Genomic DNA, 18,015 nt, shown 5'->3' with positions numbered 1-18,015 from the left:
ATGTGACTCCGGAGTCTGTTGGAGCACAGTAATTACCAGACTCCAGCAGACTCAATTAATCGAGCAGCCTCTCTGCACATGTATAGGCACCCCATGCCAGTAATTCCCTTCAGAGCCCAAAAAATTACAAACATTACAAGTTAGGAACTGTTAGCAGAAGCACCCCTCTGCTAAGATAAAGTGGCAGTATTTATGGTATCGTCTTTTACTGGCAATTTTGTTTTTTCCCCATCAATGATGAAGTAGAAATTATACAGTTGCGCTTGCTTTCATTGGAAACCACAGAGGGCAACTTTCACCAGATCTATAAAGAAAAACAGATTGGCAAATGAATCCACATAGATCATAGAACCACAGAAAGTTAGTGTTGGAAGGACCTCAGGAGGTCATCTAGTCCAACCCCTTGTTTGAAGCAGGACCATCGCCAACTAGATCATCCCAGTCAAGGCTTTGTCTAGCTAGGTCTTAAAAATCTCCAAGGATGGAGATCCCACCACCTCTCTGGGTAACCCGTTCCAGTGTTTTACTACCCTCCTAGTGAGACAATTCTTCCTACTATCTAACCTAAACCTTTCTTGCTGCAACTTAATCCCATTGCTCCTTGTTCTGGCATCTGCCACCACTGAGAACAGTCCAGCTCCAGCCTCTTTTGAACCCCCCTTCAGGTAGTTGAAGGCACCTATTAAATCCCCCCACAGTCTTCTCTTCTCCAGACTAAATGAGCCCAGTTCCCTTAGTCTCTCCTCAGAAGTCATGTCTCGCAGGCCCCCCACCACTTCCATTGCCCTCCGCTGGACTCTCTCCAATTTACCCACTTTCTGTAGTGGGAGGCCCAAAACTGAACCCAGTACTCCAGATGTGGCCTCACCAGTGCAGAATAGAGGGAAACGATCACTTTCCTGGACCTACTGGCAACGCTCCTACTAATGCTCCTGCTAACCCAGTATGTCGTTAGCCTTCTGGGCAACAGGGGCACACTCATATTCAGCTGATTGTCCACTGCAACCCCCAGGTCCTTTTATACAGAGCTGCTGCCTAGCCAGTCAGCCCCCAGCCTGTACTGGTGCATGGGATTGTTCCATACTAATGCAGGACTTTGCACTTGTTCTCGTTGAACCTCCTGAGATTTCTTTTGGCCCAATCCACCAATTTGTCTAGGTCTCTCTGAATTCTGGTTCTACCCTCCAGCCTATCTACTATTCCCCCCAGCTTGGTGCAGACTTACTGAGGGTGCACTCCATGCCATCTTCCAGGTCACTGATGAAGACATTAAACAAGAGCAGCACCAAGACTGACCCTGGGGCACTCCACTTGATACCAGCTGCCAACTACATGTTGAGCCATTATTACCCTCTGAGCCTGATGCTCCACCCAGTTTTCTATCCACCTTACAGTCCATTCATCCAACCCGTACTTCCTTAGCTTGCTTGCAAGAATGCTGTAGGAGACCATATCAAAAGCCCTGCTAAAATCAAGGTACACCACATCCACTGGTCACCCCACAGAGCCAGTCATCTCATCATAGAAGGCAATCAGGTTGGTCAGGCATGACTTGCCCCCTGGTGAATCCGCGCTGACTGGTCCTAATCACCTTCTTCTCCTCCAAGTGCTTCAAGATGGACTCCTTGAGGATCTGCCCCATGATTTTGGGAGTTAGGCCGACTGATCTGTAGTTTCCTGGATCTTCCTTTTTCCCCTTCTTAAATATGGGCACTATATTTGGCCTTTTCCAATCATCCTGGACCTCTCCTGAGTTTTCAAAGATGATGGCTAGTGATTCTGAATCAACCAACTCTGTCATCACCCTCAGATGCATCCCATCTGGCCCCAAGGACTTTTGTATGTCCAGCTTTTCTAAATAGTACCTAACCTGTTCTTTTGCCACAGTGGGCTGCTCACCTCCTCCCCAGACTGTGCTGCCAGGTACAGTAGTCTGGGAGCTGACCTTGCCTGTGAAGACTGAGGCAAAGTAAGCATTGCGTACATCAGCCTTTTCTGCATCCTCTGTCACAAGTTTGCCTAAGCCATTCAGTAAGCGATTCACACTTTCCCTGATCCTCCTCTTGCTACCAACATACCTGTAAAAACCCTTCTTGTTAGCTTCATCCCTGCATGCCTGAGCAATGTTCTTATATTCTTCCCTAGTTATTTGTCAAAGTTTCCACTTCTTATAAGCTTCTTTTTTGTGATTTAGTTTACAGAAGAGTTTCCTGATAAGCCAAGATGGTCTTCTGCCATACTTGCTAGCTTTCCTGCGCATCAGGATGGTTTGTTCCTGCACTCTCAGTAAGGCTTCTTCGAAGTACAGCCAGCTCTCCTGGACTCCTTTCCCCTTCATACTGGTTTCCCAGGGGATCCTGCCCATGAGTCCCCCAAGCAAGTCAAAGTCTGCTTTTCTGGAGTCCATGGTCCTTACTCTGCTGCTCTCCTTCCTTCCTTTCCTAAGGATCCTAAACTCAATCATTTCGTGGTCACTGCTGCCAAGTTGCCATCCACTACTGCATTCCCCACCAATTCGTCCCTATTTGTGAGCAGCAGCTCAAGAAGAGCACGGCCTCTAGTTGGACGCTCCAGCACTTGTACCCAACACTCTCCAAAAACTTCCTACATTGTCTGTGCAGTGCAGTATTGCCCTCCCAAAGTCCCCCAGGAGAACCAGGGCTTGTGACCAGGAAGCTTCAACTAACTGTTTGAAAAAAGCCTCATCCACCACTTCCTCCTGGTCTGGTGGTCTACAGCAGACCCCCACCACAACATCACCCTTGTTACTCTCCCCTCTGACCCTAAACCAGAAACTTTCAACAGGCCTATCTCCAGTTTCATACTGGATCTCTGAGCAATCATATGGCTCTTTTACGTACAGCACAACTCCTGCTCTGTTCCTCTCCATACTTACCTGTTCGTAACTACTTCTTTCATTCCCAGTTCTACCAGCGATGTTTCTGCTACTTCTTATCAATGGCCCTACAGATTCTCTTTATTAGAAAAAAAAAACACTCATTACCAAAGCTCCTGATGACAAATCAGATCTAAGTATGTTTTACTAATAAATGAATGATTCCAAGGCTGTTTGTTGCCAATGAAAAAACCTCCCAATGGTCAGTTTAGTATGCATCCAAAAGTCTGGATATTTACAAACTGGGTTACGTTCTCTTATTTTATTTTACTATTTCTACTTCCAATCCAACCTGAGATTGGGAACCAATATTGCTATACTGCGCTGCAGTACTAAATGACATTATATTTGAGACCATCCTTGAAGACCATTCAGAAGCTCAGTTGTCCAAGAAAGTGAAGCCCTACTCTAATTCTAACTTCCTATTTATTCATGGTTGTGCTCCAAACTCCTGATTAAGATGTATAAAGTCACAGATTGCTGGGAGCCCAGCTGGCTTCAATCCGTTCTCTCCCAGAGTTGCAATTACCACCAGCTGGGGCTGGGACCTGCTATTCTCAGATCTGAATTCCACAAGGTAGGAAGGAGGCTGTCGCTTCTTGAGAGGCCCAACTTCTTTCTTTCACTATCACCTGCAGTCTAAAACCAGAGGTCAGCTACTGTAAAGAGCCTGTGCAAGGCAACTTTGCTTTGGCTTCTTAATGTTGACAGGGTCCCACTGGTGGTGCTCAGAGCAAACTGTCTCTTTTTGCTAGTGTTTAACATCTAAACCTATTGCACTAATATTCTGTGTCAATGACATGTCACTGTGAGTGGACATAGAAAAATAATTAAGTGGTCTGCGATCTTGCATTAAACAGCTGTCATCCTGAAGGCAGTCCAAACCTTGTAAACCTGAAAGATGACTGAGTTTTACAGCAGACATTCTTCATTCCTTTAGCTGTAGCTACTCCTGGGGTGAAATACAGCTCTGTTCTTACTGGAAAAGGTAACACTCCATGACATTTTTAGACAGAAAGTAAAACTTTCAGACCTGATCTTCAGCTGGGTCGCTGCCTCAGCTGACCATCATTCCCATCACTCTAAGGCTAAGAGCAGATATTAAAAAAGCCTGAGCCTGAGCCTGAATCAACTCAATCCTTGCAGCTTACTCTAACCTGCATAGATTGAACTAATTTACAACTGAACAGACATTCACTTTTGATTCTGTAGATGCAGGCACATACCTGCAGTGGCTCAGGCCAGAAGCCAGAGGGTACTGGAGCGAGCCCTCGGCTGGAAGCAAACTGAGCAGTTCCGGGGGGCAGGTGTGTAGCCAGGACCCGGCAGGCTGAGTATGACTGGGGAGGAATTTGAACCGCCACTCTGGCCTGCAGGGACCCCAGTCAGGGTGTGCCTGGAAGTAGCCCCTCCCAAGCATTTCCTACCTTCGCCGCTCAAGTGGCAGCCCCAGCAGCAGCTTAAAGCAAATGGGAGATGGAGAGGACTTTAATTCCCCCCTCCCTCCCCTGTCCCACTGGCACTGATCCCAGTGGGGTCTGCCAGGCAGAGGTGCAGCAGTCCCTGTCAGGATTGCTCCCCACTCGCTGCTAGAGTGCCAGCGGCAGGGTCATGGCTGATGCCAGTCAGTATGGTCCCCTCCCTCTTCTCTCCCCCCGGGGAACCCCAGCCACAGTCTGCCTGGCCCGGGGCGAACAGCAGAGGGGGCAGTCGGGGCTGGTAGACCCCCAACTACAGTTCCCCAGGAGGAGGAAATAAACCCCCTCCCTGCTCCCTTCACCTCAGGAGGCCATGCTGGCTGGCATCTGGCCATGCCCCCACCCCTGCTGCTGAAGCAGAAAGGGGGAGGGGAGCAGCCCTGACACAGGCTTCTCCGCCCCAGCCAGGCAAACCCTGACACCATTGGGACAGGGGAGGGAGGAATTAAACCCCTTCTGTCCCCTGTTTGCCTGAGGCTGCTGCCAGAGCTAGCCATACCCCCGCCACTTGAGCACCAAGTGGGGCAAAATGCCTGACAGTGGCTGCTGCGCCCCTGCCTGAAAGACCCCAGCTGGTGTCTGTGCTGGTGGGACAGGGGAGGGAGGGGGGAAAAAAACTCTCCCCTTCCCCCTTTGCCTTGAGGGGGGTGACATCTGGCCATGCCACCACCCTTGCTCCAGCTAGAAAGCAGAGGAGCAGGGGCAGGGCCAGCCCCGCTCTCTGGAGCAGACAGCACAGCCCAGCCCAGCCCAGAGCTGAAAAGCATGCTGGGATTCTGGGGGACTCTGATTGAACTTAAACCAGGAAGGGTTCTGGGACAGAAGTTTCATTAATTGGTTTGGCCTCAATTAGTTAAGTCTGACACTACATTCAACCAGGTTTATCTCAGACTGGTTCCAGCCATTTTGAAACTGGTTTATGTGCACTGAACTTCTGTCTTCTTACAGGTTTAAACCAGTTTCTGATCACTTAAACTGGTTCATGTGTAACGTCTGTCCCCAGCCTTATAGAAACTATAGAAGGACTTTGAACACACTGCTACTATCCAAACTGGAATCTGGCCAGGAGCTAAAACCCCAACTCTTCTGAAGAATGAGACAAGCTTTTTAATGACCTTGAGTGGGCAAGAATTTAGTTTTCTATCTCATATAAAAGAAATACAAAGCATTTTAAATTATTTAGTTATACACCATTTACCAATTTTTTTTGCAACCTCACAAGGATCTAAAATGCAAGATGTCAACTTCCAACAGCAAGGATGCAATTATCCATTTGAGCTGAAGTTTTTAAAATGCAACTTCATGGCTCACCCTGTTTCTTTATTATTCTCCAAAAGAGCTTTGTTTGTTTGTTTGCTGGGGTTGCCTTGCACACAGATGTTTTACACAGATAGTTAAGTCTTCTCTTCATCATAAAGAATGCAATGGGTGACAGTGAGTTTAACCCTATGACTCAGTCTTTTGCGAACAGAGGATGTGGGGCCCCAATTCGTCCCTTTACTAGCTGGCTGCAGTCATAGCCATTTGTTTGAAGGCCAATAATAGTCATAATAGTAATGTGAACCAGCCACTGATCTATGCTTAAAACTCCTATTGGTTTCAGTGGACCCTTCCTGGGAAAGGCGGAATTAGGAAACCATGCACGTGCAGCACTGCATAGGCCCCACCTTCTGAGACATAAACCATCCTATATTTCTATATTCTCTGCAGACCACACAAAGCAGCTTTCTTCCAAGCTGGCTCAGATCTCTGAAAACTTGGTAACCTCCTAGGTATCACTGAAATGAGTCTACCTGTACCTTTGATTTGCTTATGTCTGACTAACCCTTCCACCATCTGAAGGAGGCAGGGTGCAAAAGGGTCAGATGCTTTCCATGTTCTTACCCATAGGATTATAGAAAAATGTGCTGGAGAGAATCCATATCCCAGTCCTCTGGAAAAGTGCCAGGCTAGCGGAGGTCATATTTACAAAGCCAGAAAAGAATGTGCTCGCTATTCAGAGTTTGTTTTAGGGCTTTAATAGAAGAAAAGTTAGCAGAATATCAAATATTAATTTTGATGAAGCTCTGCATAAGCTTATTGCAATTATCAAATAAAGCGTCTGCACAGTTTCTGCCTTACAACTGAACCAAGGTTATTATCAATTTGCTCTCGATATAAAGTAGTGATTTTCATGTACTTACATCTGGTCTCAGAAGGAAGAGAAAATGGTTCATAAAGTTCCCATTAGCATACAAAAGCAGCAACATCTGCTAGGAGTCTTAAGAAGCTTATTGCCTTCACTTAATCAGCAGCACAGGCTACAGTTGGTCACCTCTGCCCTCATCAGCACTCTAGGTATGGATGCTCTGATGAGGTGCTTTTATAGAAGGTTTCAAGGGACAAGGGAACAATTTGGCCAGACAAGTGTTTGCTACAAGATTTTATATATAAAAGCACTCCAACTTTTCGGTTAGGTGCATGATGCATGCATGCTGATTCCTCCTTGTATAGACCTGTAAACAATACTGTAGCAGAAATCATTAATCTCATAGTACAATACCTGATCAAAGTTATTTGGCATTTACCATGTTAAACATTTGCTCGGCAGCAGCTTCTTAAGCTTCTTTTTTACAATAGGATATAACTGTAGCACCATCTAGAGGATTTGTGTGCGAAACTCAAATTCCCCACCATTCATTTCTTGAGGGTAAAATATGAAGTCCAACCAACTTCTACTTTCAAAGTTGTGATAAAATAGCTCTGTTCTGCATAAAATTTAGAAGGCCCTTCATTCATTCATTCATTCATTCATTCATTCATTTCATACCTCTGGTAATTGATGTCATACACAGTCACATCCTTAAAGACATCTCACTATAGTTTCCAATTTGGGGGATTATTGAGACAACAGATAAGATTAGAGTAGATGGATGCTGGATAAATCTTTAGTGATAGCAAGCCGGGTTAGGGAATATTCTGTACTTATGTCCTTACTGGGCCACATGCTGGTATGACTTTCTTATGCGGAATACCAGGGCTCTCCCTCACAAGCAGTTTTATTTCTTTGCAGAATCCCTGACTGTATGACATTTTCCTGGATGTCATCTTTTAAAAGCCATACATTTTATTGGAAATGCAGAAAAACAATGATCCAACAGGCAGCTAATACCTCTAGTTGAATATTAAAATGAATATAAAAAAGTCTGATATTTTATGGTTATTTTACTGATAGAAGAAGGTAACAGCGATAACAACTGATTACTAGCCAGTAAAACTGCTAACAGAAAATAAATGGGAATCCCCCTTAAAAAGTTCCTTTATTATCTCATTTCTTTTTTTCTCTTTTTTTTACCATCCATCCTTCTGTCTCCAAAGTTTCTGATGGCTCAGTCTGTCTAAAGTTTTCAGAGTGCAAGTTTCAGAGCAGTTTAACTCTCAGGAAACCACAAGTCATTAAATAGGCCACAAAGTTAGCATGCATTCAAATCTCCAGTACTTAAATATAAGTTTGCATTTGTTCTCCCCATGGATAAACTGTGGGGTCCTTGCTCTTGGTTTCTAGTTCTATGATTTCTTGCCTGGATGACATCTGGGAACTGATAACTATGAGGAGTTATGGAAAGTCCAGCTCATCTTCTCTCTTAGCTTTATATGAGCTAACTATTGTCATTACAGCTCTGGATAGGTCTGCAGACTTGCAGGCCAATTATTTCCTTCAGGAGGAGAATCCTGTCCAGGAATCATAAAATGGTAGGGCTGGAAGGGACCTCTGCAGATCATCCAGTCCATCTCCCTGCAGTGAAGCAAGATCTAATACACATTCTAGACAATTATCGAGAGCCATTTGTCTGACCTGTTATTAAAGGGCCTCCAAGGAAGGAGATTCCCAAACCAACCTGGAGAACCTCTTTCAGTGCTCCACTACCCTTAAAGCATTTTACCTAATATCTAACCTAATTTTTCTTTCTGCAAATTAAGCTGATTTATTCTCCTCCAGCACCCAATGGACATGGAGAGCTGACACTACCCATCTTGATGCCTCTCACCTAGGGTCTCAAGCTAGGGGTGTTAAACAGATGCATCATGTAGCTACTCAGTGGCTCATAGACCAGAGGACAATGAACTTTTTTCTCCAAGAGACAGAAGAAGGTGGGTTTGAAGTAAGGAATCCAAAGCCAAAGATAGCTCAGATAGAAGTTTTTTCTTTAATTATTCAGCATTTCTGTCCATGGTGACTTATTTTGATGTTAATATTCTACTCTGAATATCCCAAGGAAGAAAAGCTTGAAGGAGAAACATGGCTAGCGAGCAAGCCTATGTTTGTTTTATATTCTACACTATATTCTGCCTGTTTTCATGTGCCAATAATTTTTATACAATCTTGCTTTTATGTTTTAGCATCTGGTTTATCAGATCACTCGGCCGCTTCACCTGATTAGCATAAACATATTCCTTGATTGGACCCCCATCTAATTTCACTCTTATAGTGAGCTAAAACACATGAGCTCAGTTCTTCCCTGAAGTTTATATATACAGCAAATCTGTGCAATGTATTAATAATGTGGTGTTTTTACCTAATCTAGCAAGTTTTTCCAGATCACCCCTGTAAAACTTTTCAAGGCATTGATTTTTCACGTACGGTTGTACATAGCAGAGGCACTTTTAACACTCCAGTTATGACTCAGGAGACAGATAATAGGATAGTTTCATAGGATAGAAGAGTCTCAGCCATAGGCCACTGGTTCTAATCCAGCTGATAGTAATAAAGACTAAAATCAGCTGTGCTAGACCACAGCAAATAATTTGCAATGACTAATATATTTGATGGATTTCAACCCTTGCAAGTTGCTCATTAGCAGATTGGGAAATTCTCAGATGTATTTCTTAGGCAAAATCATCTGTGAATTTCTTCAGCAGCTAGCAAGAGATCTGAAAACCAAGGAAGAGAATAGAAAGTTGGCACATACACAATCAAAGAAAATTGATTTTAAAATCCAAATGTATAATCACGTTCAGCTTTCTGAAGGTTTCAGCCTGTCTTGTGCTGTTCCTGGAACCAGCTCTGGCTGCACAGGCCCTTGTACCCATATTGGGTCCATCTGATTCTACCACAATCCCCTAGTGAATATTTAGGTAAGAAACCAAGAGATGACAAAACGCAATGAAAGAAGCAACTGTTTAAGAGCCAATATCGCCACATGATCTCATTTCATTTTAGAGCCCAGAATTCACAGATTGCTAGAACTATTTTTTCTTTGAGCATGCTGTGTTCAAAAGAGAACAGGAAAAACTAAGGGAAGCTTGAGTTACAAATGGTGACAATTTATCATTTCTTTGAAATTAAGAGGTTAATGCTTTTATAAAAGGAATTTAGTTCTTGCTGCATTAATAGGATAGGGACGATACTTTCTATAGGAAATATGGCCAAAGAAATAGAAGATTGGGTGCTGCACTCCAGTAGCAATGGCTCTCACCCCAGACTGGACAAATCAAACCAAGATTTAACAAGCCCCATCCTTCATGTGTGCCTGTTCTGCCACTTGTACATAATTAAAATGCTATCTGTGTAAGCCCCAATCCTGCAATCAGATCTAATAGCCTCAGCCCTTGTGACTAAACAAAACCATTCTGCTTTCCACAGGGCACTGGGGAAGGAGGGATTGAACCCTTTGTGTATTTGCAAACAAGAGATAAACATTGTTCCTCTCTTAATTAACCTTTTCTTAAAGCGTTCCTATATCTCTTTCTGATGATGGTACAAAAAAACCCAACCAACCAACCAAAAAAACAAAAAAAAATCCAAATGGAAATAACTAAGGATAGGGGTCCAGGTCCAAAGTAGGACTAACACACCAAGGTCCAAAAGTGCAATCATCGGAAAAAAAAAACAAGTCAGGGACCACAATGCAACACCCCCACCCTTTCAATGAGTGCCCTAACCACGAGACACTTTTATAATACATCTTTTTTTCTAGCTCCATGTTCTTGTGCTCCTATGTGCACAGTGGCACAACTGCAGCAGGAAAGGTGGGGAGTACTCCCAGCAGGGCTCATCCTAAGGGTTAGGAGACATGGGCTTGTACCCTCTCAGGCTGAGGAAGGAATAGCATTTGGGCCTCTCATTTCCTAGACAATGTCTCTAAATACAAGGCTGTTATACAATAAGGTAGGCAGTGGCACAACTAGCGCCTCTTCCTCTGGAGACCTTTTGGATAGTAAACATAACTAATCAATATGCGTGAGATAAATCCAGGAACACCTGCCTGCATGAGAAGACACGGCCAAAAATCAGATCCCCTGTGGAAAACAGGAATGTAATTCAAGTTGGCTGGTACACTTTGACATGATCTTGTAGAGGATAACAGGAAAATGGCTTGGCTGGTCATTCTGACATGGTGATCATGTGCATGATTGGTACCGATGTACCAACGAAAACAAAATAGGATAAATTATAATGCTGTTTTAAAAGCATGGATAATAACATTATGTAAATGAGATTAAGCTTGCCCGAGTACAGTGAATAGCTTTTCTAAGCATATGAGTATATAAAAGATGCAAACTGCTAATGGCAGATGGAGCAAAGCAGGTAAACACAGCAACCCAGGACCCACACAAACAAGCTGAACAATGGATTTAGAAACAAAGGAGATGGCCCACCCACACCCAGAACTAGGTAGCTGCTGGAAGCCTATCCTGCTCTGTCAGTGGGGAGAGAGAGAAAGGAGTGGGCATATGCAGTGAGAATGGATAACAAATTATTCTAAAACTTACTTAATAAAGCTTTAGAATGATTGAAATCTTAACAAGTGTGATGATGACTGTGTTCTCAATCCACGCACCACTTTTTAAAATGACAACAGCCGTGCCTACGTTTTGTGATGGGGGGGGTCCTGTTGATGTGTGCTAAGCATGTTCTGAGCAAATGTATGGGACTGGGCTCCTTAGGAAATGTAGGTGCCATTCCATCCCATTTCTGGGACCGAACAGGTCTTCAGCAGGAACTAGGCTCCAAGTTGCTCAGACTGGATATATGCAAGACTGCAGGAGCGTTAGGACATTTCAAGTGGCTTCAGGATCAGCCAGCCATTGAAGAGCAGGTTTTTGGGATCACAATTTTGGACATAAGTACCTAATAGCTGCCTCCGTCCTATTTTAGGCACCTAAGTCCTTTTGAGTTGTGGAGCCAATACATTAGTTTCATAGCCTTGAGGTCTAATTTATTTGCATGCAATGGAGTGAGTTGTTCTGGTTTACTGCTATGTAATTCATTGTGGTCTGCTACACAGGCACAGCAACAAGCTTCACACTTGCTTCTTAACAGCAAACTATTCATATGAATACATCTAAAAGGCATGAATCAAAAGACAGATTTCATTCAAACTTGGAGAGAGAAGTTTTTCTTTCTTTCTTTCTTTTGGATCCCAAAGCAGACTTGGGCCAATGCATGGTTTCTATATTATGTCCCCACATCTCCTGCACGTGTCATGACACACAGGACAATAAATGTGTTTTTGCTGTTTCTGATACCTAAAGCAATTCACTCCATTTTATGCTTTTGTTATCTTTTTGCAGGGTCTCCCTCCCACCTGTGCAAATCCTGTTCAGACCTTCCAGTATACCAGCAATCTGAAATATAAAAAGATTCTTTCCTTCTTACATAAACCTGCAACTTGATTGTGTTTTGTGCTTTTGTGGGATTCTCCTTTGCTTTCCTTGTACCTCCAGAGCTCTAGTGTCAGTCAGGCACAATGCTGCTTTTATCGGGCAGAAAAGACAATATGGGCTTGAATGCACAATATCAAAACTGTCTGAAAACTCAGCATTATTTATTCTTTGCAAACAAATGCATAGCTAGCATGTTACAGTTGCCGTTTCTGTTCTCGGCCACGGTAGCAATAGTCCTCGTAGAATTATGCAGAAGTATGGACCTCAAGATGTCATCTAAAACAGCCCCCTGATAAAGCCAAGGATCATCCTTGACCAAATGTTCCCAGCTAAATATCTGTCTAATCTGCTTTTATAAACTTCCTGGGATAGAGATTCACACCTTGCTTCGGTACCTGTTACAATGCTGAACCACCCTCACAGTGAGACACTTCTTCCTAATATCCAACCCAAATTTCCCTGGCGTCTTGTCCTGTTCACTGTAGCCACCAAGAGTCTATGACTGTCCTCTTTGCAACCAGCCTTCAGGTATCTGATGGCTGTTACCAAACTCCTCCCCTCTGCCCACCTTGAAATAAAAATAAATGGGTATCTAGAAATTCATGCCATGGGTATCTAGAAATTCATGCCATTCATGCTATTGAAAGGAGAGAGGTAGTTAGCCATTTTAGTCTGAAGTCAGACAGAAGTCAGGTAGAGATACACCTTATCGACTGACTAATATGGAGATTTTTTTAATGTGTATCCACAGCCAAATTAGCCAAAACTTATTCCAAATCTGAGTGTCCAGAACCACAAGTGGCCCTACTACTGGCAAACATCCTCCACCCACACCTGGGCCTTCAGATGCTTCCAAAACCTTTGGCGGGCATCCTACTCACAGGCCCAAGCCCAGAGGCTCGGGGTTCGGATGCCCCGAGTTTTGCTTGCCCTTAGCCATAAGACCCTCGGAGCAAGCTAGGGTGGAGATGCATGAGCTTTCATGAGGCAGAGCTCACTTAATCAATGGCTAGTTAGTTAGTTAGTCTAGGGCTGTCCAGCTACTGATCTACAGGTTGCATGCAGCCCACAAGGGATTAATCTGCATCCCCCAGACTCCCACCCAGCTCCTGCTTCTCTTCTCACTGGCTGCACCAGGTTCTCCAAGTTCCCTCTGGCTTCTGTTTCTTGTGCTTGCCCCAGGGGGGTAGCAGGGTGCAGGCCAGTCTGCAGCACTGAGGAGTCTGTTGTGCGGTGCAGCAGGGGCACCTGCAGCTGGTGAGCTGAGGTAGGGGGGTCACCTTCATGCCTGGTATAAGGGTGCTTGAGCATTTCCTCCAAATTCTGCTACCCAAGTGAGGCTGCAAAAGACAGAAGCCCTGGGGCTGACTCAGCTCCTGGTGCCACTGAAGTCGCTTCCGTGAGGCCAAGATTTCAATCCAGGGAGTGATTCACACTGGGGAATACACATGGACAGGGACCTTTACGCCCGTCTCAAGACTTCTGGATGTATAGGGCTGGCAGTACCGAAAGTCACTCACATGGGGGAGCATTTTCAGGAGCAATGTCCTAGCTTACAGACAGACAAGTTTCTTTGGGTAAATCCAGGATCTTTTATTCAACCAATTCAAATAGTTGGAAAAATTCTTCTTAGCAAGCCCTTTGGGCACAAACACCCTTCGTCAGGCTGAGGAAGCGTCTGCAAATGGTCCGTGCTCTTCCTGGATGGAGTGGTAAAGCAGCCAGGGGTTGGTACGGATGCAAGAAAGCCAGTCAGTTAAAATGTAAATTAAGGCAGTCTACAGATGATTTCTAGTTCTCAGACCTCCTCATAATGCTGCTGAATGATCTATTTGCTGATGCATAATGAGGGATACGCAGGCCGCCAATTGCACTAGCTGGGACTGATCCCTGCGGAGTTACGAACACATGCATTGATCCATCACCATGTCAAGTAACTGTCTGTTCCTGTAGTACTGCAAGTGTAGCAAAACCCTTGTGACTTTAGTTTTGTTTCATTCAAGTTTAAATATACAGGGCTTAGCTCATTTGTAGACCTGCAGAGGTAATAGTTACACCAAGACAGCTCATACCCCTTCCTGAACTCCCCCTTCCCCCCTAAAGCCATGAAAAGTTACTTTTCTCCACAGTTTTAAAGCACCGTGTTAATATATAAGGGATATGGGAAAACAGTTTCAAAACTCTCAGAAAGAACAAGATTTCCAAATAAAAAAGGGACACTACAGAACAAGCAGAGAAAGAAACAACCCCCGCTGCAGAAACAACATGGGGTTGGCTGGATATGGGGTTAACAGGAATGTGGTTATTTGGTGTTTTTCTGTGTTTACACGTTTAAAAAACTTTTCAATGACGTTTCACCAGGAACTGGGAATCTGGTTCTTTTCGTGTGTTTTTTCCCCTAAATTTTGAGATTAAAACTCTTTGACCTGTGTTTTGGAAAATGTTCTCCCTACAAGGGTGTATAATTTTAACCCTCCAAGCTAGGCACATATAATGTGTGCAGGGTTAAATCTTCATGTTGCTGGCTGCCGCTTGAAATCCAGTTCAGGAATCCCTATAAAGACACGTCTGACGTTTTCAAAACTGTCCCTGGGACTCAGCACCAAGCACAGGATTACAGCTGTATTTTCTAGGGGTGTACAGCATCCCAGTCAATAGACCGACACTAAGGCTATCCTATGAATAATGTGTTGCAGGACTGGGCCCATTTCCTACTTTTTTCTTTCCGAATGTTTATAGTAGTCATGTTATGAAAAGCTGCTGAGCAGATCTTCCAGTCGGTCCCAACAGTCCTGCCCCAGTGCTTGCAATTCTTTACAAATGTGGAATACCTGAAGGGCTCCCTCAGTGCCAAGGATTCACAGCACCATGCTTCCTGCTATATGAGAAGCATGGGGGTGTCTCTGCAGATTTCAAAGTTGGCAGTACAAAGAAATGGTCTGTTTGTCCAAACAAACTGCAATTTGTTCAACACGCTTCAACTCCCAGCACTTGTATAGAGCCGCATCACTAGAGATCTTCACCTCTCTTCACTAGCACCTTGCAGGGGCCTTGGGTATCCCGTTTTGGTAGCTTTTGAATCAGTGATGTAAGCACATGCTGCTATTTCTGATCCCTGCACCCTGCGCAACGTGGGCCAGGTCCTGAACTCAACTGCACCCCCTGCCCGCAGGGCATGCTGGGGAAATGCCACTGACTGCCGCCATTCTCATGTCATGTCTGGACATGCCAGGAAGTCAGAAGGCAGGGCAGAGATACACCCTTGTATATGTGTGCTTGTACGCATGTGCATATAAGGGAAAAAATCATAACATTTAACTAAGTATGTATTATTCAAGGAATGTTAGCTATCCAACCCTAGATCTAAAGTACTTTATTATTAGGAGTATGAGCTGTTAATAAAAATAGACTAGAACCTTCTTTGGACTATGAAGGCAAGCACCAGGGGAGGTCATAATCAGCCAGGATTTTTCCTCAGAGTTTAGTGTTTTTCACCTCTCCTATTACTTATTCTGTTAGTCTATAAAGGTGCACCTCTAGCCTGCCCTCTAACTGCAAAATTATATATATATCTATATCTATCTAGATCTATATCTAGATAGATATAGATATATAATTTTTAATATCATAATTAGGAATTATTTTAGTTGAGTTATAGTTAGTCTTGTTTTAGTTGGTCTAATAAAAGATATCACATTTACCCAAAGTTCCTTGTCTACCTATAGTAGATATATAGCTAGATGGATAGATAGATATAGATACACACACATACACATATATATATACATACACATATATATACACATACATACATACACACTCACACACGCACAATAGGAATAGCGCGTGTATGTGTATATCTATATGTGTGTATGTGTGTGTGTGTACACATACTCACACACACACATGCATACATATGTGTATGTGTGCATATAGAAATAAGATTCTTATATACATATGGAATATATTTGTATGGACTGTGGGGGTTTCTGCCTTCTACCCAGGATCTCTTGAGTACAATTTGACAACACTTCACAGAAGCAGGACATTTAGCTACTGTGGTTCCCCTGCTTTACCTGTGGCAGCTTCGGGTGTCTTAGGTCTGCATTGTGTCAGGGTCCATGGTTGTCTTTTATGCAGAGTTTAGGTTCTGGCTTATATGGGATGGTTTGGACAGGGATGATCGTGCTTCAGGGGGTCCCTCTAGCCCAACTTCTGTGATGCTGCGGCTAGTAAAGCGAGCAAAACGCTGGCTGGCATCCACAGATGCTTCTCAAGCAAATCCGGGGACGTCATTCTCCCCTTGTACTCGGCCTTGGTGAGGCCGCAGCTGGAGTACTGCGTCCAGTTTTGGGCTCCACAATTCCAAAAGGATGTGGAGAAGCTTGAGAGAGTGCAGAGAAGAGCCACGCGCATGATCAGAGGGCAGGAAAACAGGCCTTATGACGACAGGCTGAGAGCCATGGGGCTCTTTAGCCTGGAAAAGCGTAGGCTCAGGGGTGATCTGGTGGCCACCTACAAGTTTATTGGGGTGACCGCCAGTATCTGGGGGAACGTTTGTTCACCAGAGCACCTCAAGAGATGACGAGGTCGAACGGTCATAAACTACTACAGGACCGTTTCAGGCTGGACATAAGGAAGAATTTCTTTACTGTCCGAGCCCCCAAGGTCTGGAACAGCCTGCCATCGGAGGTGGTTCAAGCTCCTACATTGAACGCCTTCAAGAGCAAATTGGATGCTTATCTTGCTGGGATCCTATGACCCCAGCTGACTTCCTGCCCTTTGGGTGGGGGGCTGGACTCGATGATCTTCTGTGGTCCCTTCCAGCCCGAATGTCTATGAAATCTATGAAATCTATGACTCTACTTATGCACCACGTGTGTCTGTGTATACACACGCACAAACATACATGTGTAATAAAATGGGACTATATATATAATAGGAAATGTGTGTGTGTATTTCAGAGATGCTAGGGTCAGAAGGGACCTCATTAGATCATCCAGTCTGACCCCAGCACACACACACAAATACACACGTAATAATGTGTCACTGGGACTCAGTGAGCTTTTTGTGATCATCCCGCATCCCCCACATGGAGCTGTCTGAAGACACCACTCCACACAGAACACATATGTGCGTGTGTATGTGTGCGCATGCGTGTGTGTGTAATAAAATACGAATATATATACAATAGGAAGTGTACGCATGTGTGTGTGTATATATTTGTGTGTGTGTCTATGTGTAATATGTATATACAATAAGCAGTGTATGTGCACATATATATGTGTGTGCAATAAAATAGAAATATATACACAATAGTGAGTGTGCGTGTATATATACAGGTGTAATAAAACACAGATATATACAATAGGAAGTGTGTGTGCATGTATATGTGTGTGTGCATGTGTATGTACATGTAATAAAATAGGAGATGGTTGCATGCATGTATATATATGTGCATGCATGTGTGTGTGTGTGTAACAGAACAGGAATATATACAGAATTGGAAGTGTATGCGTGCTTGTGTGTATATATATGTGCGTGTGTATATGCATGCGTGTATATATATGTGTGCGCGTGCGTCTGTGTCTAGTAGGAATAGCTACACAATGAGAAACGTATGTGCACGCGTGTGTCTCCGTGTGTGTGTAATAAAACAGGAACACACACAGCGGGAGTATGCGATCACCCGGCGCACACCCGTGCGAGCCCAGACAACGCCCCCGACGCGCACCCGCTCCGCCCGCAGCCAACCCCCGCGCTGCCTCGGGCGGGGCCAGCTGGAGGGGGCGTGGCCGGTGCGGGGGCGTGGCCTCGCCTGTTGAACACCGCCCTCCGTCGTCGCGCACTTCCGCTCCCCGCCGCGCTTCCGGCTTGGCGCCTTAGCAACCGTTGCCAGGAGGGAGCGGGGTCCGGCGGCAGCGGCCATGGTAACAGGCGGGCGGGCGGCGCGGGGCGGCGCGGGGCGGGCGGGGGTGGCGGGGCGCGGGCCCC

The 18,015-nt window shown here is 44.7% G+C and overlaps 1 protein-coding gene across 1 annotated transcript in view; it reads left to right on the top strand.

Annotated features, from left to right (window-relative positions):
• Nucleotides 1-17,630: 17,630 nt before the first annotated feature.
• The window catches only part of DYNLRB2 (dynein light chain roadblock-type 2), a 4,637-nt gene continuing 4,252 nt past the window's right edge, over nucleotides 17,631-18,015 (top strand). Inside the window, exon 1 of the mRNA XM_019505268.1 lies at nucleotides 17,631-17,639. Within this exon, the coding sequence (XP_019360813.1) occupies nucleotides 17,631-17,639 (9 nt within the window). The remainder of the gene's footprint in view (nucleotides 17,640-18,015) is intronic.

Source organism: Gavialis gangeticus, unplaced genomic scaffold, assembly GCF_001723915.1.
Source record: "Gavialis gangeticus isolate Ggan-Ray unplaced genomic scaffold, GavGan_comp1, whole genome shotgun sequence".
NCBI lineage: Eukaryota > Metazoa > Chordata > Crocodylia > Gavialidae > Gavialis > Gavialis gangeticus.
The sequence above is the reverse complement of the archived record's forward strand: the minus strand, read 5'-3'. Positions and strand labels throughout refer to the sequence as shown.